The 24949-nt window shown below is 43.1% G+C and overlaps 1 protein-coding gene across 3 annotated transcripts in view; it reads left to right on the top strand.

Moving 5' to 3' along the window:
* dok1b (docking protein 1b) overlaps window positions 1-15795 on the top strand; it is a 68905-nt gene extending 53110 nt beyond the window's left edge. For all 3 annotated transcript variants that reach the window (XM_048539388.2, XM_059650548.1, XM_048539396.2), the window contains exons 3-5: window positions 638-716; window positions 5697-5869; window positions 10504-15795. In XM_048539388.2, coding sequence (XP_048395345.1) covers window positions 638-716; window positions 5697-5869; window positions 10504-11652 — 1401 coding nt within the window. In that variant the 3' untranslated portion in view covers window positions 11653-15795. The remainder of the gene's footprint in view (window positions 1-637; window positions 717-5696; window positions 5870-10503) is intronic.
* The last annotated feature ends 9154 nt before the right edge of the window (window positions 15796-24949 follow it).

Raw genomic sequence — 24949 nt, 5'->3', positions numbered from 1 at the left:
AATTAGAGGGGGTAAATTTAAAACGGAAATGAGTCGACGTTTCTTCAGCCGGAGAGTGGTGGGCTTGTGGAATTCATTGCCACGGACTGCAGTGGAGGCCGGGACATTGGATGCCTTCAAGGCAGAGATCGACAAATTCTTGATCTCACAAGGAATCGAGGGCTACGGGGAGAGTGCAGGGAAGTGGAGTTGAAATGCCCATCAGCCATGATTTAAATGGCGGAGTGAACTTGATGGGTCGAACGGCCTTACTTCCACTCCTATGTCTTATGGTCTTATGATGTGGAATGGTAGTTCTGGCCCAGATTAGTTAAGTAAGGGAAGTTTTATTTTTCCCCCGATGAGAGGACATCTGTGAACCAGCTGGGATTTAGTGCCAGTTCAATGTCAAGGTCACCTGTTACTGAGATTTGCTGTTTCATTGCAAGTATTGCCACAAGCTGAATGGAATTCATGGTATCTTGGAGTTGAGTTCAGATTCTCTGATTTTTTTTCTAGTCCATGCTTTCAGAATCTTACTCCAGTAAGATAACCATGGCAATAGTCACCATTCCTGCCACATTAGACCCCAGATACTCTTGGATCTCTGTTAGGTAGCCTTCTATTTAAAGTTGTGTCACTCTCTCTTTCATTGTAGACTCCTGATCCTTGTTGTGGTGCAAATTCAAAACCTCTGGAAATGGCAGAGAACAGTATCTACTACTCTCGATCTGAAGGTAAGGAGGATAGGTTGCCTGGGATTCCACCGTCAGGATTCATGTCTCATTATTTACCTTTCTCCAAGTCACCGATGCTTTTTGCAATATAGGACTTAAAATAGCAATGAACAAACTGAATTTACCATTTATGACTGAACTGTTTGAAAATTGTGAACTCACTGTAGTGTGGCATTGATTATCTTTAATAGTTTATGATGCATATCTTAAAGAATGCTTTTGCATTTATTTTAGTGCCTTTTATAATGTAAACACTTTAACATGTTCTAGACCTAATAAAGTACAATAAAATTCTTTGTTATCTGGATCCCAGCTTCCAGAATTCTCATGCAGCCTGCATCTGAAATTCAAAAGTGCTGATAACAGAGATTTTACTATTATCAGCTATTCAAAAGGAATAATAGGTCCAATGCTTACTTAAAGCTAGTTCAAGGCTTGCCTTACTGATGAAGACAGAATCACCTATCATGGTCAGCTGTATTGTTATTTATGAGCAGTCTTGGCCATTAGTTAATAAACCACACATTTATTTGTAGCTGGGAAGAGTTGAGTTCTCCCAGCCGCCACTTGTATTTCTCATTCTCTTTCCGGGGCATTCCCTCCCTTTATAGCATTGTAGGCCTACTCGCAGTAGGTGGATTGTAATGGTTCAAGAAGGCAAATAGGGGTGGGGAATAAATGTTGTCCAGGCAGTGACACCTACGTCCCACAGTAATCTTCCACCCTTACCTGGACTGACCTACATGTGTCTCCAGAACTATGGCAATGTGACTCTTAACTGCCCTTGAAATAGCATAAGAACTCATTCAGTTCAAGGAGGGAGTTGAAATGGGGGACAAAAGGTGACCTTACTAATGATGCCCAGATCCTGTGAAAGACTTGCAGGAAAAAAAATTTTAATCTCTCATCAGGGAGATGGCATCTCCCACAGTGCAGTATTCCCTCAGTGCTGCATGTGACTTTTAGTGGGGCTAGACCCTGTGCCCTTCTGATTTCAGAAGTGAAGAGTGCTACCCACTGTAACAACTGGCATAAATGTGAAGAGTTGGTTGCTAAACGGTGATTGAACTTTGGTAAACTGTGTAGACTGGGGCTGTTCTATTAATGGGCATCCAAATCTAAACAGTCAAACAGGAGATTAATGTTTTTATTTAATGCTCCTACACAAAACCGTATCCTACCAATAAAGAAAATTACCTGTCCATGTATTGGCATTTCTTGAAGATTTTCCTGTTTTTCACTGAACCTAAACCGTCAGGTATATATTCAGTTGGCAGACCATTTCCAAACTCCTAGACTGGAGTCGGAGCTTGTTCTTGGATTTTCTCTGCAGAGGAAGCCAGACCAAAAACCCATGCCTTGACTGAGGTCTGCTGACAACCACAACAAACTTTGACTTTGCGGTGCTGATCAGCACTGACACAATACAGCAGTAAGATGAGCCTCAATAAAAACCAGAAGAACTGCAGATGCTGTAAAGCAGAAACAAAAATAGAAATAGTGTGGAGCTGAAAAATTTCTGAAGAAGGGTCCCGTACTGAAACGTCAACTTTCCTGCTTCTCTGATGCTGCCTGGTCTGCTGTGTTCCTTGAGTTCCACACTGTGTTATCTGACTCCAGCATCTGCAGTTCTTACGCTCGCACAAAAATAGAAATTGCTAGAAAAGCTCAGCAGATTTGGCAGCATTTACAGAAGAGTCACTTGAACTGAAACGTTAACTCTGATTTCTCTTCACAGATGCTGCCAGACCTGCTGAGCTTTTCCAGCAATTTCTATTTTTGTCCCTAATTTACAGCATCTGCAGTTCTTCCTATTTTGTCTATAGCTGAGGAGGAAGCTAAGCTCAAAAAGGCAAGGCAGGGATGTTGTATATACCCAGCTAGGACCAAAATGAGCAAGAGAGCAAGTAAACAGCCAAGAGATGCAACCTGACCCAGTCATGAACTGGGTGTGTGCCCCGAGCACAGAACATTATTGCTGCGGCATTATATTGATATTTACCAGTAAGCCTTGAGATGGAGGTTTGAAGTGCAGGTGCGTCTTGTGCAGTGGATTGGAGATGTGACATGAGGGTTCATGGAGGTTGGCACATGTCACGACATGCGGTCCATGTGGCTGTTGCCAGTGGAGCACGCCTATGACTTCGGACAGAGCCTTCATAAGCACTTCATAGTTACTGTCGCAATGAGGTAGCCAACTGGCAGAGTGTGATCCCACCATAACAGGAAGAAGGTGAAAAAACAGTTAATCCTTTCTAATAACCCACGTTGGCAAGGCTATCAAGTGGAATCCCTACTCCTTATCTTCAAATAGTGATGGGGGGTTTTATACTGAGGAGGCAGACTTGGCCTAAGTTTAATGTCTAGGTGAAACAGCGCTCCCTCTCATTTACTCAATGCAATTTGGAACTGTTTATCGGGAACAGTTTCACCTCAATCACTTCTTTTCCTGATGACACATTCTAGATGTTGAAATGCCTCGTGCCTAAACTTGCTCTTCACACCCTTGAAATAGCTTTGACTTGAGCTGCAGTCTTGGCGTTCCAGAAAATTTTGAGATTTTGTAAAAGATCTGTTTGCTGCACAGAAACTGGTATTTCCACCCAGGAATTCTTCCGTTTTTTTTTTCATCATTTAAATACCCCCTCTCTCTTCACCCCCCATCTCTCTCTCTCTCTCTCTCTCTTCCCCAACCTCCTCTCTTCCACCCCTCCCTCTCTTTCTCACCCCCCCCCCCCCCCCCCCCCCCATATGAGCTTTAAACCTGTCCCCTTTAACCCTATTTGCAGTAGAATGTTCTAGGCAATCAAGTTTTTCCTGAATTCCCTGTTGGATTTACCAGTAACTATCTTGTGTTTGTAGCCCGTAGTCCTGATCTCCTCTGCAAGTAAAAACAGATTCTCCAATCTCGGCCAATCCAAACCTTTTTCCAAATTATAGAATCCCTGTAGTGTGACAAGAGGCCATTCACCCAATTGAGTCTACACTGACCCTCAAAGAGCAGCCCACCCAAGAGGCAGCCTCCCACCCTATTCCCTGTAACCCTGCATTTACCATGCTACTCCACCTAGCCTGCACCTTCTGTGGGAGGAAACTAGAGCACCCAGAGGAAACCCATACAGACTTTTGGAGAAACTTCTCAGTCGTCCGATGCTGGAATTGAACCTGGGTCCGTGGTGCTGTGAGGCAGCCACTGTGCAGTCAAAAATGTTAATAGGCCTAGGCCTCGGCTAAGAGTCATTTCCCTGCCCTCACCCAGCTTTTTCTAGAGAAAAGAGACTTTGGGAGCTCCATCTTTCCTGATCCATAAGCCATCTTGTTCTGCTATCATTCTAGTAAAAGTATTTTTTTCTAATGCCTTTCTCTCCAATGCTTCTTACATCCTTTTCATATTGGACTTCAAAGCCGTTCAGTGCTGCAAGTGTGCTCGAACCAAGGTTCTGTGCAAGTTTAATATCACTTCTCTCTCTCTCTTCGTTGTAGAAATGAATGCCGTGCTTGCCTTTATTTTTTAGCTACCCTTTCAACTGCACTGCTACTTTTTAAGTGATGCATATACCTGTACCCTGAGATCTTCCTGTTCCTCTACTCCATTATTTTCCAATAGGTACCTCTTTCCTGCTCAAGCTACATTGTTGTATATTTCGTGCAGAGGCACTTTTTTTTTCCCCCGAGGTCAGAGAACAACAGTTTAGCTTGTACTTTCTTCAGTTTGCTCCTGTAACACTAGTGACAAAAACAGGATCCTTGTAGCATGGGGGAGGCCATTTGGCCCATCATGCCTTTGCCAACAGCTGTCCAATCAGTCCCCTGTCTCTTTCCTGTTTTCTGTGCAAGGCTTCCAAGTATTTCTATCTAATCGTCAAGTTGTATATCTTTTAATCAAATAACCTTTACTCTTTCAAGCCAAAAGACAAGAAATATCAAATTCTTTGAATTAAAAAGAAACTGAGACAGGAGCTTATACATTAAAAACTTGTACACAAAAAAAAGTTCTCAGAAGGTGAGCAAGGTTGGGAGATGGACATTGTCTCAGAGCAACTCTGAACGGATGATCAAAGAGCTGGATTTTATGGTGTCTGATGGCATGAGCAAGTTGACCAGAAACATGGGGTTCGCTTATACCCTCTCCTGGTGAATCGACCATCCAGCCGCCAACTGGCAATGATGTTGCAGGGGGTGGTGTTAATGGTGTTCTGTGTCCAGTCAGGAATCTGGTCTGTGTCTGGTGCGAGAGGGATTACCCTGGGAACCAAAAGATGGCCTTGGGTGTCAATTTAGAAGCGACTGCTGTCTGTCTTTATTTCTTACTGTAGGCTTAAAATAGAATTATACATACAGCACAGAAGAGACCCTCTGGCACACCATGTAGCCACAGGTATCGGAAGCTTACCCACCATTTTTGAAATAAACATTCAACAAGATATTGAGCCTTGTGAAGATCTTAACTGAATATTTTTCAACTATTTATCTGCTTTATTTACCCACTTTTTAAAAAAATAAGTACACGGGTGAATGCTTGAAGTGTCCTATTCATGGAGTTATAGTAATACAGCACAGAGCTATTTATTTACACAAATCTCATTTTCCAGCTCTATGCCCGTATGACATTTCATATGCTCACCCACGTATGTTTTAAGCAAATGAATAAAAAAAGGTCTTACAGTTCAGTTGTACCTTCAATAGGATCAATAGTTTGTTGACTGGTTATTTCCAAAATAGTGGGCGAGCTTCTGATGCCTGCACACGCTTGCGTTCCGAAATATGGGGGAATGGTGCAATGTGGATATTTGCATTGCTGACCTGACACCATCATGCCGTAATCTGAGTGAGCAGGAGAGGAGGAGAACTCCTACAGATTCCCATCCATAAAACCCAGCCCAAAGTCCTGCTGCTTTCTTTTTGTCCTCTCCTTCCTTTCTTTCTCCTTAACTCATTCTTGTGATTAAACTGCCTTGTTTCCTCCTTTCCCATGCACAGTGAATGAGTTTTGGGTGAATGTGCAGAAGACAGAAGCAGCAGAGAGGTGCAATCTTCACGGGACATACATCCTTAAAGCAGACAAGGAGAAGCTCACTCTTAAAGATACCAAAACCAATCAAGTTCTCTTCAACTGGCCCTACAAGCTTCTGCGGCGCTATGGCAGGGACAAGGTAAAATTGGACACAATCCAGTTTGGCAGTTTTCTGATTTAAAACGTTATAAGGAATGTAATTACTGTGTGCCTGTTAAAATCATACAATATTGTATTGCAAAGCCTCAGTTTAAGTAATCCACCTATGCCAGTCATGTCTCCAACTGCTTGGGCCGTGCACCGTGGGCCCCCATGTTGTTTCACCTAACTCTCAGCCTGTTCACTTCGTTCTTCTCCTCTTGTTAGATAGGAGCAAGAGAAGGCCATTTAGCTTCTAAACCTGCCCTGCAATTCAACACAATCATGGCTGATCTCCAACCTCAACTGCACTGCCCCTGTTCACTCCCCTCATCCCTTGATTCCCTGAGAAAGTAAAAATCCTATCTGTCTGGGCCTTGAATATACTCAATGATGGAAAAACCACAAGCCTCTGAGACAATTCAAGTATTCTACAATCCTTGGGGGGTAAAAACATGTTTCTTCACCTCCATTCTGAGACAGTGGGCTAATGGCATCCATTCTCTCTAATGTTTCTGCCAATTTCAGGTCATGGCATGGCAGTGGAAGCCAATGGAAACAAAGAAAACAGGAATAGGCCATTTGGCCCTTTTTTTGAGCCTGCTGCACTATTCAGTATGATCATGGCACTGATTCGCTGATCAGCCGTGTTCCCGCTTTCTCCATATATCCTTTGAAAGCATTCACTGTTTTGGCCTGATCCCCTTTCCTGTGGCCAAGATTTCCGCAGACTTACCACTTTCTGAGGGAGAAGACATTTCTCCTCATCTCAGTCCTAAATGCCTTATGTAGTAGTCAATATGTCTACAAACCAACTGGCATGCACAGACCTTCCGAACAACTTTATGACCATATAGCTTAGAGGGAACATTGCTGATGGCGAGGGAAAACAACCTCTTGATATCCACCCTGCTAATCACACACAGAATCTTGTACGTTTCAATGAAATCTCCCCTGGGCAGCTTTAGTTGTCTAGGTTGAGCATTTGAGAATTCTGGTTGTCTTGCTATAGGAAACACGTTATTGACCTGGCAAAGGTGCAAAAAAGATTAACAAGGATATTACTGAGAGTGGAAAGTTTGTGTTATAAGGAGAGGCTGGGTAAGCTGGGACTCTTTTTTTTTTGTTTTTCCCCCTGGAGCATAGGAGGCTGAGGAGTGACCTTATAAAAGTTTGTAAAATCATGAGGGGCACAGATAAGATGAAAAGTCAAGGTCTTCTTCCCAGAGTAGGGGAGTCCAGAGCTAGAGAGAAGTTTAAGGTGAGAGGGGAATGAGTTAAAACTGACCTAAGGGGCAACCTTTTCACGCAGAGGGCAGTGCATATTTGGAATGAGCTGCTAGAAGTGGTAAAGACGAGTACAACATGTCTGGACAGGTACTTGAATTGGAAAGGTTTAGAGGGTTATGGGCCAATTGTAGGCAAATGGGACTGATTCAGTTTAGGAAACTTGATCAGCATGAATGAGTTAAGACAACTCTAATTAAACTCTCTCAAAATGATAGTGTAGGAGGAGGCCATATGTCCCATTGTGTTTGGTCTGTGAAAGAGCTAGTCAAGCTTAGTCTGACTTCTATTGCTTCCCAAAAGTATTTATCTAATTCTGTCAGAGCTACTAATGGGTCTGCTTTATCATCCTCTTGCACAGTGCATTCCTGATTATCATCATTTCTTTTCTTCCAAGCAATGCCCCTTCCTCAACTCACTGCCCAAGTTCCCTTGGCAATTATTTTTAATGTGTGCCCCCTTCCCTGGTTTTCATTCCCCCATTTATGTGAAACATACAAGCAATTTCTGATGCATTTTAACTTTTATAAATGTTATACGAAGTTAGTAGATGGCTCAAAAAAAAATGCTGCATGAGGCTAATCCTTAAATCACTTCAAATATGTCCTTGGATGGAAACTGAAGTACTGCAGGAAAAGCAAATTCACTCTCTTTACATCATTTTGGATATCAGCAAGTTACTTTAGAAAGCTCTTTGGTGCATCCTAATTATAACTCTACTGTGGTTGCAAGGCTGAGAATTAGACAGCCTCCTGATCCTAACACTTGAAGCCAACTGTAACATTGCACATTTTGTTTTTCCATTCCCCAGCTCAAGGCCACGTGGCCTTTGACAGTGTATCACCTGCTGAGTTTAATTTTCCAGCTAGAAGTATTAAGTTTCATTAAAATTTGCTGCGCAGAGGATGTGGCTCACCAGAGGAAACCCAGCTCCAAGTGTCTTGACGCAGACTCTGCGCTTGAGTTCTTCACGATCACTCAGTGACATAAGGCCCAAATGCACTAAAGGCTGAGGCCGCCTGTTTTTGCGTTGTCACACAGCAATAGTTTATTTTTGGTTACGTAGGGCTTGCAGCGCAGAGTCCATTTAGCCCAATATTCTGCTCCACACAAACCACCTCCAACTACACTTACTCCATTTGTTTTTGTCCACATGCATCTATCTAGTTTCGCCTTAAGTGCATCTATACTGTTTTGCATGGTGACACTTGTCACATCCTGATCTGAAGAAGGATCTTGTAATTTGGTTTTTAGGATTATCAGTGACTCTCCTAGCATTTTATTTCCTTCAGGTCTTGGTCTCCTCCAATTGGGAATATCTCAGTTTTTAAAGATAATTATTTAGTGGGATGTAGGCATCACTGGCGAGCAGGTTAGATTAGGCACAGTCACTGGGAAGTTCTGTGCTGGCTGACCGGCATGCCAATAAACAGTGTCTGCTTCCAGGAGTCACTCCCTCGCATGGACCTTGGGGACCTGCACAGCAGCGAAAAGAACATTGCAGGGAACGTTCCTGGCAAGGCCAGTATTCAACCTTCCCTCTTTACCCTTGAACTGAATGGCTTGCTGGGTCATTCCAGAGCGTGGTTGAGAGTGTGTCATGTTGCAACAGTGAACAAGTAGGCAAGTTCAGCATGACTGATTTCCAGGAGCGAGCCAAGTGGGTTTTTGTTACAAATAAAAGTTAGTTTCAGAAATGGTAATGTTGAGAGTTTCACTTCCTGATTCACGAATAGAATTTAAATTCTTCCAGCTACAGTGGCGAGATTTGAATACATATCCCCAGAGCATTGGTGTTAGTCTCTAGATTATTAGGCCAACACCTCGCTGTATCCAGCCTGATAATCTCTCTTCGTGATTGTAAAGATCGTACAGCTCTTAAATTTTTTTTTGTTCATACCATAAGGACAAGCTAGTTCAGCAAATAAGTAATTAAGCAAATACGGATCAGTTATCTGAACAGAGATGGGAGGAGGATAAGCGTGGAGAGCATGCATAGTGGCTCAGTGGTTCACACTGCTGCCTCACACAGCATCAGGGACCAAGGTTTGATTCCACCCTCGGAAGACTGTCTGTGTGCAGTTTGCATGTTCTCTCCTTGTCTACGTGGGTTTCTTCTGAGTGCTCCAGTTTCCTCCCATTGCACATCTTTGGACAGGTGAGGTGGGTTGGCCTGGGGAAATGCAGGGTTACAGGGATGACTGCGTCTGGGTGGGATGCTCTTTCAAGTGTCTGTGTGGACTCAATGTGTCAAACAGCCTGCTTCCACAGTGTTGGGATTCCATGATTCTATGGTCTAATTGACTAAAGATCAATTACACTGAATGGCCTAATTGTCTACTAGAGACTTGACCAAAACTTGAAACACTCTGTTCGTCAACTTCTATTTATGGAGACTGAGGTTCTTCGCAATGAACAGTGTTGTGCTTTTGTATTGCATTATCATGGTGAAAAACAGCCAATGTGCAACCATTATAAATTGGTGTGGGTATCAGTTAACACAAAGCATAGAATAACTTGCTTCAATCTCTCATGTTTCCAAAGCATCACACTTCTCAGCCACAGCCAAGTGGGTAACACTAATACTGTTGAGTCAGAAGACAGTGTTTTCTTTTAACGTTCATTTAATGGACGTGGTCGTCACTGGCTGGGCTAGCATTTATTGCCCAGAGGGCAGTTGAAAGTCAATCGCATTGTTAGGACACTGCAGTCACATGTAGGCCAGGCCAGGTAAAGATGACAGTTTCTTTCCCTAAAGGACATTAATGAACCAGAACAATCGGCAATGGTTTTACGGTTACCATTAGCGTCTTGAATTCAATAAAAATCTGGAATTAAGTTCCACCATCCGCCGTGGTGGGATTCAGATTTGTCACTGGAATATTAGCCTGGTCTCTGGATTAATAGTCTATTAATAGACATGATATATCAATTTACCATTGACTCCCCACAGTCAATATAAAAATCTTGGCTGAGACTTTGGTGCAGTACAGGGAGAGGTGTTATGTAGTCGGGTACAACATTTCGCAAGATGTTAAGCAAAGTTTTCCTCTGCCGCGTTAGGTAAAAGTAAAAGCTCCCATGGCAAGGCATTTTAAAGATGAGCAAGGGAGGTCTGGACATTGTTTTGATTTTTGCTTCTGAAATATTGTGTCATCAGTGTCGTACTGCTGTGGATAGGGTCTGGCTGCGTGCACGTTTGCTGCAACATTTTCTACATTGCAATAGTGACTAAAGAATTGAGGAAGATGCAACATTTCATTGAGCTTTCATGTGAGTTTCTTTTGCGAAAGTAACCCTGTCTCTGGGTGTCACTTTTTTAACTGGGGATTTTTCTCTTCCTGGCAGGTCATGTTTTCGTTTGAGGCTGGGCGCAGGTGTGATTCCGGAGCGGGGAACTTCACCTTCGAGACAAAACATGGCAACGACATCTTCCTGCTGGTGGAAAGCAGCATCCTGGAGCAGAAAGCCCAGGCCGAGGGGAGCCGCCGAAGTTTTCCCCCGTTGGAGGCAGGCGACCACACCGCCCTGAGCTCAGTGGAACGGAGCCCTGAATGTCTGTTACTTGATGCGTCTTCAGTCCTTTCCTCCGAGGTGGTGGGCAACGGCAGCCCTGAACACAAATCCAATTTACCTGAGGGGCCGAAGGCGGTCCCCAAAAAGGAGCAGCGAGGCTCTGAGGAGAAGGACTTGTCCAAACTCCTCAAAAACCGGAGTCTTCCGGAGCCTCCGGGTGTGGGGCCCCCGACTCCGCCAAGATCTCCCAAAATGCCTGCGTCAAATGCCGATCCGGCCTCTATCTACTCCGATCCCGTGGACGCCCTGACTGTCGGCCGGTGCGGCTCAGACTGCCTGTACTCCGAGCCAGTTGACAGCGTCCCGCCGTGCAAAGCCCAAGACCCAGCAGCCCGGAAGGGCTTCAAGGACAGGAGGGCGCCCGGGCAGAGGGCGGAACCTCTATATGCGGACATTTACGATCGGGTAAATCAAGAGTTCTCCAGGCTGGCCGTCACCGGCCTGGCGGAGGAGCACATCTATGACGAGCCAGAAGGCCGGGCATTCCAGCAGGTCCCGGAGGCCAGAGCTCCCTATCCCCTGCCCGCCTTCACTGCTATCTATGACCAAGCTCAGCCTGCAGACTCGGCTGCTTGGCGAAAGAAGGGCTGCGCAGCGGGGCATCCTGGTAAAGATGACAGCTTGGGCCCACCTCCCCCAAGGGGTGTTGAGACGCCAGCCACCAAGCCAAAAAAGCCTAAGCCCTTGCCCGCACCGAAACCCGTCAGCGGGCCGTTTGTAAAAGACAAACGGGCAGACTTCAAGGAGATGGGGAGGGAGCTAGCTAACTCTGAGCGGCCGGCTCTTAAAACCAATTTCAACAGCTCAAATAACTGCATCTACAGTAAGGTTGTGAAGCCCAAAAGGCCACAGAAAGAAGTGTCAGTGGATGACTTTAGCATTAACCCAGAGTCAATCTACGAAGATCTTGGGAACCTTTGACTGGTTTAGTCAGCTTTTCTGGATATTTTTGTTTTGGCTCTTAAAGCAAAATATGGTCCTTCCTTCACGTGTATTTCTGTGAGTGCTGTCTCAAGCAGGGATACAATATTGTTACCTCATCTTATGAGCAGCAAAGATTAAACTGATGGTTATCATTGGTATTTCCTTGTGTTCAACTAAATTGTGAAACTGAGATTTTACACACTGAGATACAAAAGGTTGCCACTGTAGAAAATGTTTTCGCAGATTCAGGTACCAGAATTGACAAATTTCTTCTCTCTATTAAATGTGAAAAGAGCTCTAATATGATTGTGATGTACCCTAGCTCAGTTCCTCTTGGGCTTGTGGTGGTACATGTAGCAGGACATCAACAGTCCAATTTTCTTAGACACCCACGTGGCCCTGCTTCCTAGTTTTGGTGGACCATGTGGAAGGAGGATTTCTCAATTTATCCTGAGCAGAAACTTAAAGTCGGCGCCTGTTTACAATGCACCACCTGCCGTGTGGTGGGACATAAGAGGACTCTATTGAGAGATGGGCGAGACAGAGAAGATCTGATGTTTGGAAACCTCTTGCAAAAGATGGACTGGAGGATTGTGCCACAGAAGTAGATAATGTTTCCTACGCACATGTTAGCAGAGTGCATAAATGGTGATACCGAATTGGGAACACTTTTTTTGTCACCAACTACCCATGGTGAAAGAGACCTCACCAACATGTACTGTGAAGTTTATTTTTTAGAATAAAAGCTTAACTGTTCGTGACAGACTGTTTGTTTGTTTGCCAGATCTTTTCTTTTACAGTGGCCATGTCAACATTTTATTTCCTCTTTATTTACAAGATTATTTTGTTATTCCAGAGCCATTATTGTTTTCTGTTATAACATGTGTACTGTGCTTGGAGGATGTGTGGATTTATAGAATCAATCTGTAAATTCTGTTTTGTGGTCCTGCTTCACTGTTCACAAAGGTAACTCATTGATGCAGTTAGGAGTAAAAACAATATGGGTGAATGACGGTTTAGTTTATCAGTCTCTAAATTTAGTTTCTTGCACCATCAACTTTTTACCAAGTTGCTGCTGCACAGGGTCTCAATGTTGATTTTTGTTTTCTTGTCTACACAGTCTTCCTTTTCTCTAAAAGTGCCAAGTGGTTGAAGGATTGGCAGGCTCATGGGCTGTACTATGAATGCTCCTTCTGTGGCAGTAACCAGACATTGACCAAAAGATGGAGCATTACCCCTAGAGATTGGGAAGGCTTTATGAACTGTTGCAGTCCGTTCAGTGAAATGAGGATATTACTTACTTCCACTCACCGGGTTTTTCATCTAGTAGGAACTGCAGAGACCAGAACCACATCCATTTGCCAGAGCTTTCTGAAACAGTTGGAATACAGACCTTGCTGCACTTGCTGGCTGAGGGATTGGGAAGAGGAAGATAAAAATAGCAACATGTTGCCTTTAACCATCATTCCTGTTTTGTGACCAAGTAAACTTGTTGGAGGTTGACAGCAGCCACCCAGTGATCCTACTTCCGCACAGTTGTAGGCCAAGTTTTATAATTACAAAATACATAACAGCATAGAAACAGGCCATTCAGTTCATCAATCTGTACCAGTTTATTATGCTCCACATAACCCCCTTTCTCCCATCAAATTATCCTTTTAGTGCTTTGTACCCTACTGTTTATTAGCTCTCTTTTTTTCTGCTTTGACTAACCCTTGGTCGCAAGTTCCACATTCTAACCAAACTGTAGCCTATGCCTGACATTTTGAATTCATCTTTGAATGGCTTGTGTTAGAACATCAGAAGAGAAGTGTAGAACTGGCAAGTTTTGAATTTCGGCCTTGAATTTCAAAATTTACAGATGGAGTTACAGGAACAGTGACATCGAGCTGGGGCTGTACGTGCACGAATTGACGGTGGCAAGATAAGGTGACAAAGGTTAAAAGGGCAGAGGGTATCCTGCACTGTACACAGGTTTTTTTTCTTTCTTTCTTCATTCATGGGATGAGGGTGTTGCTGGCTAGGCTGTACTTACTGCCCATCCCTAATTGCCCAGAGGGCAATTATGAGTCAACCACATTGCTGTGGTCTGGAGTCACATGTAGGGCAGATCAGGTAAGGATGACCGCTTCCTTCCCTGAGGGACATTAGTGAACCAGATGGGATTTTTCCAACAATAGATTCACAGTCGTCTTTAGATTCTTAATTACAGGTATTTTTATTCAATTCAAATCCCACCATCTGCCATGGTGGGATCCAACCTGGGTCCCTAGAATGTTATCTGGGTCTCAGTATTATCACTGGACTGTTAATCCAATTAGGCTATTGTTTTTTTCCAAATGATACAAAAGCAAGGAAATTATGATGTATGTTTAGAAAATCCTGGCTGATCCTCAACTGGAGTATTTGAGTATCCTTGTTAAACAAGTTGTCCAAAATTTACTGAAAACAGGTGGGAATGTTAGATCAGCCATGATCCTATCAAATGGTGCAGTAGGCTTGATGGGCTGAGTGACCTCCTTCTGGTTCATTTTTGGGCACTAGTTTGGGATGAATGTGAGGGCTGTAGAGTGGATATAGAAAATATTCATAAGAATGGTTTCAGGGACGAGGAATGTCAGCTACATGGAAAGCTTGGAGTAGGTGGGGTTGCTATACTTGGAGAGGCCTGGTCTGCATTTGACTGCATACCCACAAGCAATGCGGTTGACTTCTAACTGCCCTCTGAAATGCCTAAGAGCCACTCCATTTAATAATTAGGGATGGGCAATAAGAGCTGGTCTTGACAGAAACACACGTCCCATGTACGTTTTTTTTAAAACTTCTCTTTTCTGTTAATGCACTTTACCCAGCCTACTTATTTGACCAAGCTTTTGGATACCAGGCCTAACATTTGTGGGTGTCAAATTTTGTTTGAGCAGTCCTTTGAAGTACACTTAGGGCTTTTTACTAAAGGTAATGGTGCTGGGAAATAAGGTGTTTCACCTTTTTTGGTCATCTTGGACAGCTGATACAGTTCCAGGTGTTCTGTGATCTTTCCAGTATAATTAATGTTATGAGTTTATTTTGTCTGCTACTGAAACAAAGGTAAGTTCCTAAGTGCCTCTGATGAAGGGTCTAAGCCTGAAATGTCAGCTTTTGTGCTCCTGAGATGCTGCTTGGCCTGCTGTGTTCATCCAGCTTCACACTTTATTATCTTGGATTCTCCAGCATCTGCAGTTTCCATTATCTAAGTTCCTAAGCATAAGACAACAAAAATTATTAAAGATTTTGACTACCATTGAATCACTCCTGTTAACCTTTGGCACCCTGTGCTGACATTGCTATTTTTTTTTGGGGGGGGGGGGATAAAATAAACTGGAAGGCTCACAGGAAATTTTACTTTAAATATAGTTCATCAGAGATTAGTTTGTTTCCAAAACGGTATCCTGGATTCATCTAGTTAATACCGACATAGATTGCACCAACAGAAAGTTGTTCAAGTTGACCTCCTTGAGCCCATAATCTATGCTGACATTCCTGCGTACTGTCATTTTTGAGGTGAGATGATAAAATCATAATTACATTTTACAACTGTATTTTATTATTTTTCTCCTCTTATCAGCCCTCAAGGGCAGAAGTGATTGAAGCCCCTGACTCAAAGCAGGTGGTGTCTGATATTTATTTTCAACCAACGTAACCTAAAACAGACCATCACCTTATTGCTGTCTGTGGTACCTGAGCCGTTCAAATTGGCTGCTCCAGTACCTTTTTTTAAAGTCTGTGAAGCCACTTCAAAAAATACTTCAGCAGCTCAGAAATGCTTTCTGGGATACTGATGTGTTGGAAAGTGCTGTATAAGTGCAAGTTCAAAAAAAGGGGGACTGAAATTCTTGTTAAAGGAAGCAAGTATTGAATAGTTCATTCTCTTAGTCTATGTTGCAGGAGCTGGTTGTTGAATAATAGGGTGATGTATTTAAAGCTTGTTAACTAATTTGTCTAAGTTATTTTGGTGTATGACTTTTTGTATAAATGTGTAATGGTTTCTTGTAACAAAAATATGTACTTCGTAAAATGTAAGTTACTGATTGACTAATACTTGTTAACAATAGTTTGTACATCCATACAAAACATTGTCCATTTTAAAAATTGGTGACCAACAAGTACTTGTTACTATCAGAACAGCTATTACATAAAATGGTTTTCTTCAGATTGCTGACTTTGCCTTTTTGTTCCTTTGCTGCATGAAAATCTTGTTTCTTAGCTCTGTTGGGTTATGGGAATTAGTTGGAGAGGAAAATTTTGGTGAATTGGGAAGGAAGAGTGTAGTATTGAGTAAGGAGGCTCATTTAACAAGCTGGTGCGGACACGATGGGTCGAATGGCATCATTACATGCCATAACACTTACGTGATTCTGTGTGAGTGGTAGTGAGATGGGGCAGAATTGCAGGCCATTTCACCTGATTATACAATACATGTTCCATCAGAAATTGTGTGGAAACAAATTGTACAAGAGAACTGAATCTGTCAGAGAAGTTTGGGATGACCTTTTTAGTTTCCTTTTGTGTCGGAAGCATGTGACTTCTCCCATGACCAAATCAAAAGTTTATGGGTTCTCTCTAAAGACTTAAAAGGAAATCTAGACTGAAACACTCAATGCAATATTGTTGGAATAGCTGTCATTTGGATGAAATAAAAATCCGAAGTCCTTACTTTCTATTATTAAAGAGGTTAAAGAATTTGAGGCAAAGGCCTCACATACAGGATGTTGTCAGGAATGAAGTCCTTGATATAAAAATCATCTGGAAAGGCTAGGACGTTTTTCACTGGAGCATAGGAAGTTGGGTGGGTGACTTTTATTGAGATTTATAAAATCCATGAGAGGCATAGACATGGTGAACGAAGAGGGTCTCTTACCTAGCATGGGGGAGTTCAAAACGAGGGGACATATTTTTAAGGAGAGAGGAGAAAGACTTTTAAAAAAGACATGAGGGACAATTCATTTTACAGTGATTCATGCTTGGAATGCACTGCCAGAGAAAGTGGTGGATGCAGGTGTATTTACAACATTAAAAGATGTTTGGAGGGATATGGGTCAAGCTAAGGCAGGCAGGAATAGTTCAGTTTGGGGAACGTGGTCAGTTGGACCAGTACTGGTTGGATCAGAGTGTCTGTTTCCATGCTGTATGACTCTGACTCTCTATCATTCAAGATATCATAGACTGGCAGAACAGATCTGAGTGTTAAATGACTAGTGCCATTCTTGTCAGAGATAATGGGAACTGCAGGTGCTGGAGAATCCAAGATAACAAAGTGTGGAGCTGGATGAACACAGCAGGCCAAGCAGCATCTCAGGAGCACAAAAGCTGACGTTTCGAGCCTAGACCCTTCATCAGAGATGGGGTTGGGGAGAGGGTTCTGAAATAAATAGGGAGAGAGGGGGAGGCGGACCGAAGATGGATAGAGGAGAAGATAGTTGGGCAGGGGATAGGTCAGTCAGGGGAGGACGAACAGGTCAAGGAGGCGGGATAAGGTTGGTAGGTGGGAAATGGAGGTGTGGCTTGAGGTGGGAGGAGGGGATAGGTGAGAGGAGGAACAAGTTAGGGAGGCAGGGACGAGCTGGGCTGGCTTTGTGATGCAGTGGGGGAGGGGAAGAACTGGGCTGGTCCACTTTTCCAGATGAGGCCTATGTTATGTCAGATGAAGTGCTCATCCATGTACTTTTAAAGATTGTGAGGTTACCTGCCTTAACTACCCTCCCAGAACCCTACCACCCTCCGAATCTTTTTCTTCAAATCCCCACTAAAACTCCTGCCCCTAACCTTAAAACTATATCCCCTTGTTGTCGATCCTTTGAATTAGGGGAACAGCTGCTCACTATGTCCATGTCCCTTCAACCTCTAAAGAAAACATCCTGAGCTTATATAGCCTGTCTTCATATCTGAAATGTTCGATTCCCAGACAACATTCTGGCGAATGTCCTCTGCCCTCCCTCCAGTACCTAACTGGCCTAACCAAAATTCTATACAGGTCCAACATAACCTCCTATCTTATAATCTAGAAGTTGTCTTTCTCCATGAAATACAACTTTGTATCTAGAATTATTCCCAGACTCCCAGAGTAGAAATGTTAATTACTAAGGGGCATAGGCTTAATTTATAAGGAAGAAAGTTTTTAAAGGAGATGTGAGAGGCAAGTTTTTGCACTGAAGTTGGAAGTGCTTGGAATGTACTGCCAGAGAAGGTGGTAAAAGCATATACAATAATGACGTTTAACAGACATCTTGATAGATACATTAATAGGCAGGAAATAGGGATACAGACCATGTAGAGGCGTTTAGTTCAGAAAGGCATCGTGTTGGCCCAGACTTGCTAGGTCCAAGGGCCTATTCCTGTGCTGTACTGTTCTTTTATTGTCTGTAATAAAAGAAAAAAAAGACAAGGGAGAACATAGGGACAAGAATAAACATTCAGCTGCACAAGCCTTCTCCCCCTCATTCACATCTACTTTTTTTTCTTGAACTGTCATGCGTGGAGCTGGTTGTTTGGTGAATGGTGGGGGTGGGTGCAGAGAGTTCAAGATTTCCACACTCTCTCTGTAAAGAGCTCCTTTGATCCTCTTAAATGCTTCAATTAGGCCATCTCTTAATCTCCCTAAGGAAATAAAAAATGTGTGTATGTAATTGTAACTAATCCCCAGACTTGACCCCTTACTTAGCTACTTGGAATGAAAGAGGATATAAAATGTGAGGCTGGAAGAAATTGTGAAGGGAGGGAAGAATGAGGAATTGAGTGGAATCAACCTGTCAAGTGACATTATTGGAATAGATGTGAGTGAGTCATAGACAATATTTAGTTTGTGAACAAAGGGCTAATGCCTGATATATCATGTTGTTTAGGATCTGGCCTAAATATGACTCTAGTCATAGATAATCCCAACATAATCCCAAGCTAAACGAGTCCCATCTGCCTGCTGCTGGTCCACATATCTCCAACCTTTTCTATTCATGTACTTATCTAAGTGTTTTAAATGTTGTAACTGTGCGCATGTCCACCACTTCCTCAGGAAGCTTATTCTACACATGAACCACCCTCTCTATCTTAAAAAAAAAATTGGTCTTGATGTATTTTTAAAAATACAATCTCCTTTCACCTGTTAAACATGTCCCCTACTCCTGAAATACCCCACCCTAGGGTTAGTGGTTGATGTCTTTTCCCTATCAATACTCCTCTGATTTTATAACCCTCTGTACGGTCACCTCTTAACCTCCAACACTACCTAGGATTTCTTTATAATTTAACATTCCACACCTGGCAACATCCTGGTAAGTCTCTTCTGAAACCTCTCTTAATTAACAAATTCCTTCCTAGAGCAAGGCACTCAGAATTGGACACAGTACTCCAGAAAAGGCCTCACCAAGGTCACATACAACATCACCATGACTTCCCAACTCCTATACTCAAAAGAGTAAGCAATGCAGGTAAGAATGCTAAACACCTTTTAACCATCATCTCTACATGCGATGCAAACTGTACCTGCGCCACTGGGTTCCTTGCATTTATCCAAATTAAACTTCATCTGCCATTTAGTCCTACAACAACTGACTTTTGCACTCTCCTGATACATCTTTGGATGTTCTACTACCTTAGGAAAGTATATTCTTTGGATGCACCACAGCTTTGTATGGCAACCACTGCAAGGAATTAAGAGTTGTGAACCGCAGCCTAGTCCATCATCCATTGGGAAGAAGATACAAAAGTTTGAACACATTCTAAAAGATTTAAGAACTGCTTCTTTCCCACCATTATCAAACTTACGAACAGACCCCTTTTATATATTAGAGTTGATCTTTCTCTGAACCTCCTCTGTAGCGGTAATGTTATATTCTACATTCTGTGCTATTACCCTGATGTACTTATGTAAGGTATGATTTGGTTAGCATGCAAAACAATATTCTTTGCAGTATCTTGGTACATGTCACAATAAATCAAATCAAATTAAGGAAAAGATAAATAGAACTAGCAATAGAAAAATAAGGCCAATGAATGTGTGGCTCAAGAATTAGTGCAAGAGATTTCTGGATCACTGGAACTCTTTCTGGGGAAGGTGGGATATATACAAAGGGGATGGTCTGCATCTGAAATACTCTGAGACCGATATCCTTGGAAGGAATTTAAGTTACTCTAGTAAGGGGAGGGGTTGATTAAACATCGATAGACATCATGCTGCAGCAAAAGGAAGCAAGTCACAGTGAGTTCAGCTGTGTTGAGTGTCAAGAGAGTAAGGCAAATCTGGCTGGTCTTTAATACTGGGAGTGTAATAATTATGATTGAGTTAATGGCATGGATTGATGTCACAGAAACATGGTTGAGGGAAGGGCTGGACTGGCAATTCAGCATTCAGGGTATAGGATCGTTTAGGCGAGATAGAGGAGGGTGTTAAAAGGGGTGGTGTTGTGGCACTATTAATGAAGGAATCAGGTATTGCAATAGAAAGAAATGATATTTTGGAAGGGTCTTCAAACGAGGCTTTGACAGTAGACCTTACTGAGAGTGTATTATTGGCCCCCAAAGAATCAGTGGGAAATGGAGCATCAAATAACATAGAACATAGAACATTACAGCACAGTACAGGCCCTTCGGCCCTCGATGTTGTGCCGACTTGTCATACTGATCTCCAGCCCATCTAACCTACACTATTCCATGTACGTCCATATGCTTATCCAATGATAGTTCACAGAGGTGTACAGGAGTAATGGTCAGGTAATTATACGAGGCAATTTCAACCTTCCCGACATACAGCAGGATAATCAATATTAAGGGTTTAGAGGGGATGGATTCCTTGAAACGTATCCAGGAGAGATTTTTGTATCAATACACAGAAGGCCTAACAAGGGACAGCGCAGTGCCCGATCTGGTTCTGGTGAAAGAAGCTGGCCAAGTGTTCAATAGCAACCACAACACAGTAAAGTTCAAATTTGTTCAAGCCTAGGGGAAAAAGATGGCTTTGAACCGGCGGGAAGGCAGGTTTTACTAAAATAGACTGGGAACAACTCCTTATGGGTAAGTCTACAGCACAGCAATGGGGTGGGGCGGGGGCATTCAAAAAGGAGCTGGGGAGAGTACAGGTCCAACGTGTACCCGAAAGAAGAAAATGTAGGAGCAATAAATTCAGAGAACCCCGGATGTCTAGGCCAACTCAGGACTGGATAAAGAATGAGGTAGGACTTTAGCGAGTCTAAAGGGAATAATTCAGCTGCAGCCCTAGAAGAATACATTAAGTGTAGGAGAGAACTTAAGAAAGTAACTGGAGCAAAAAGCATGATAAAAGGTCTCCAAACAGGTTTAGAGAGAATTCTAAGATATTTTATAAATACATTAAAGTGAAGAAATTAACCAGGGAAAGAATAGGAGCCATTAGGGAGCAAGTGGGCAACCTGCGTGTGAAACTGCAGGATATTGGAATTGTCTTAAATGAATATTTTTCTTTGGTATTCACGTGGGAAATGGAGAACGTAGGTTTGGAATTCAGGAAAAGGGACTGTGAGGAACTTGCACAGTTTGACATCGGAAATAGAGAGGCATTGGAGGCTTTGTTGGGCTGAAAAACCGACAAATACCCCAGCCTGGATGAATTGCATCCCAGGCGGGCTGTGGGAGGTGAGACAGGAAACTACAGGGGCTCCAACACAAATCTTTAATTTCTCTCCAGCCACAGGGGTAATGCCAGAGGATTGGAGGATGGCTAATGTAGTTCCACTTTTTAAGAAGAGTGGTAGAGATGAAGCTGGAAATTACAGATTGATATACCTTGTGTCAATGATAGGGAAACTATTGGAAAAAATACCCATTTGGAAATGCTTGGGTTAATTAAAGATAGTCAATATAGCTTTGTCAGATGGAGGTCATGCCTAGCAAATTTGCCCGAGTTTTCTGAAAATGTAATCAAATCTGTGGATATGGAAAGTTCAGTTGATGCAGTTATACAGATTTCAGCAAAGTTTTCAACAAGGTCCCACATGGGAAACGGATTGAGAAGGTTAAAGAACATGGAATTGAGGGAAACTTTGAGATGGATCAGGAACTGGCTTAGTTATATGACAGAAAGGGTGGTGGTAGTAGGCTGTTTGCATGACTGGAGACCTGTGTTCAGTGGTGTACCACCTGGATTAGTACTGGGACCCTTTTTTTGTTTGTTGTATAGTAAATGATATAGATGAAAATGTAGGGGGAATGTTAGGCAAATTTACAGATGGCACCCAGATTGGTAGAGTGGTTTAATAGGGAAGAAAGTATTTGCAGGTTACAGAAGGATATAGATGGGTTACTCAGATGGTTAGACCAGTGGTAGATGGTATTTAACGCTGATAATTGTGAGGTGATGCACTTTTGGAAGAAAAAAACGAGAGAAAACTTAATGAAAGGTAGACACTAGGTAACTTAAAGGAATCGAGGGATCTTGGGGTAATTAGTCACAGATCCCTGAAGTAAGCAGAGCAGGTGAATAGGTCGATGGGATACTTGCTTTTCATCAGTTGTGGCATTGAATATAAGAGCAAGATGGTAACATTGGAGCTGTGCAGAGCATTACTCAGGCCACTACTGGAGACTGTGCACAGTCCTGGTCACCCAATTAGAGGAAGGATGTGATAGAACTGGGAGAGGGTCAGAGGAGATTCACCGGGATGTTGCCTGGGATGGAGAAATTGCGCTATAAGACATTAGATAGGTTTGGATTGTTTTCCTTGGAGCAGAGAAGACTGAGGGGGGAAAGATGATTCAGGTGCATATGATTATGAGGGATATTGATGGGGTGAATACAGAGCAGCTGTTCCCCTTGATTGAGGGGTTAATCACAAGGGGGCATAGTTTTAGGGGAAGGGGCAGGAAATTCAGAAGGGATTTGGGAAAAACGTTTTCACTCAGCGGGTGATGGGAATCTGGAATGCATTGCTATGAAGATAGTGGAGGCTGGAAATCTTAACCTTTACAAAAATATTTAAATGAGCACTTCCAATATTATTACATTCAAAGATATGGGATACATGCACTTTTAATGGAAGTTACGTCCATGCTGACTTGATGGGCCTAGGGGCTTTTCTGCACAGTGAATTTATGAAAGTTACAACTAGGCCTATGCCGCATCAGCCTCTTCCTAGCTAACCCTATCAGCACAACCTATTCCTTTCTCCTTTTACATACTTTGTTAGCATCTGCTTAAATCGAGCCACGCTATTTACCACGACTACTACATGTGGTAGCAAGTTCTGCATTTGCACCATCTCCTGGGTAAATATTTTTTTTCTTAAATCCCCTCTAGATTTAAATAATCAGTAAGCAATTAATAATACAATGGTGTATTTATCTGAGCTACATTTCATAATGAAAATGCAAGTAGTTCCAGCAACTCTATAAATAGAATATACTAGCCCTTTAACAAATGTATGTGTTTCAGTTCTCTTTGTAAGCTTCCTTGTTTCTTTCAAAAGTCAGACATACTTTGGTTCCACATTAGTTTCAGATCTTTTTGATTTTAATATTTTTTTTCTTGTTTTACTTCTCTATTTTAATGCTCAGCTGATTGGTTTTTCTCATCAGTTGGTTTCAGACTCATGCAGAAATCTATCATAAGCTTGAGTTTCCAAACTAGACAACTGATTGATCTACATATATAGAGTTTGTTTGCCTGAAAATATTATTTTCTTTGGATGGTTTGATAGATACAAAGTTTAAAGGTAAATCACATTGGCAGTCAACTGGAGGCATGTAGATTAGATTGCCTTTTTCAGTAATTGCATGAGAAGCTGTCAATGTTCAGTTAAAAAGGGGAAATAAATTTATAATGGTTCAAAAGCGTGCAAAAATGCTATGTAAGTGAGGAGATGGGAGGAGGGGTTTCACAATGAAAAATAATCTACACTTAGTCTACTAGTTAAAATGGGTAGTTAACTTTTAGTTAAACTAAGAGGAAACCCATTGCAGAATTGTGCACAAAGGGAGGCCCATTTGTCAACTCTTCAAAAGAGCTGTCCAAATAACTCTAACTTCCCCGCAACCCTGTGAGTTTTCCCTTGTAAATAGTGGTTCAAATTTCCCCTCATATTTGCAGAATATAATCAACAGTAAATTTGCGAATTTCAAGCCTTGCTTAGTGCGTATTGAAGAAGTTACCCCCTCCCTCCAGATAAACCTCCCACCCCAAGCCGCACCTCCATCTCCTACCTACTAACCTCATCCCACCTCCTTGACCTGTCCCAGTTCTTCAAGGGCCACAACTTTCCCCCCGCAGTGGTCGAGAACGCCCTTGACCGCATCTCCCGCATTTCTCGCAACACATCCCTCACACCCCACCCTCGCCACAACCGCCCCAAGAGGATCCCCCTCGTCCTCACATACCGCCCCACCAACCTCCGGATACAACGCATCATCCTCTGACACTTCCACCATCTACAATCTGACCCCACCACCCAACACATTTTTCCTTCCCGAGAGACCACTCTCTCCGCGACTCCCTTGTCCGCTCCACACACCCGCCCCCCCCAACCCCACCACACCCGGCACCTTCCCCTGCAACCACAGGAAGTGCTACACTTGCCCCCACACCTCCTCCCTCACCCCTATCCCAGGCCCCAAGATGACCTTCCATATCAAGCAGATGTTCACCTGCACATCTGCCAATGTTGTATATTGTGTCCATTGCACCCGGTGTGGCTTCCTCTACATTGGGGAAACCAAGCAGAGGCTTGGGGACCGCTTTGCAGAACACCTCTGCTCGGTTCGCAACAAACAACTGCACCTCCCAGTCGCGAACCATTTCAACTCCCACTCCCATTCCTCAGACAACATGTCCATCATGGACCTCCTGCAGTGCCACAATGATGCCACCCAAAGGTTGCAGGAACAGCAACTCGGAAATATTCCGCTTGGGAACCCTGCAGCCCAATGGTATCAATGTGGACTTCACCAGCTTCAAAATCTCCCCTTCCCCCACTGCATCCCAAAACCAGCCCAGTTCTTCCCCTCACCCTACTGCATCACAAAACCAGCCCAGCTCGTCCCCTCCCCCCACTGCATCCCAGAACCAGCCTAGCCTGTCTCTGCTTCCCTAACCTGTTCTTCCTCTCACCAATCCCTTCCTCCCACCACAAGCCGCACCTCCATTTCCTACCTACCACCTCATCCCGCCTTCTTGACCTGTCCATCTTCCCTGGACTGACTTATCCCCTCCCTACCTCCTCAACTATACTCTCCTCTCTACCTATCTTGTTTTCTCTCCATCTTCGGTCCGCCTCCCCCTCTCTCCCTATTTATTCCA

The sequence above is a fragment of the Stegostoma tigrinum genome, chromosome 1, assembly GCF_030684315.1.
Source record: "Stegostoma tigrinum isolate sSteTig4 chromosome 1, sSteTig4.hap1, whole genome shotgun sequence".
Classification (NCBI taxonomy): domain Eukaryota; kingdom Metazoa; phylum Chordata; class Chondrichthyes; order Orectolobiformes; family Stegostomatidae; genus Stegostoma; species Stegostoma tigrinum.
Note: the sequence above shows the minus strand (reverse complement) of the source record. Positions and strands in the feature narration are given on the sequence as shown.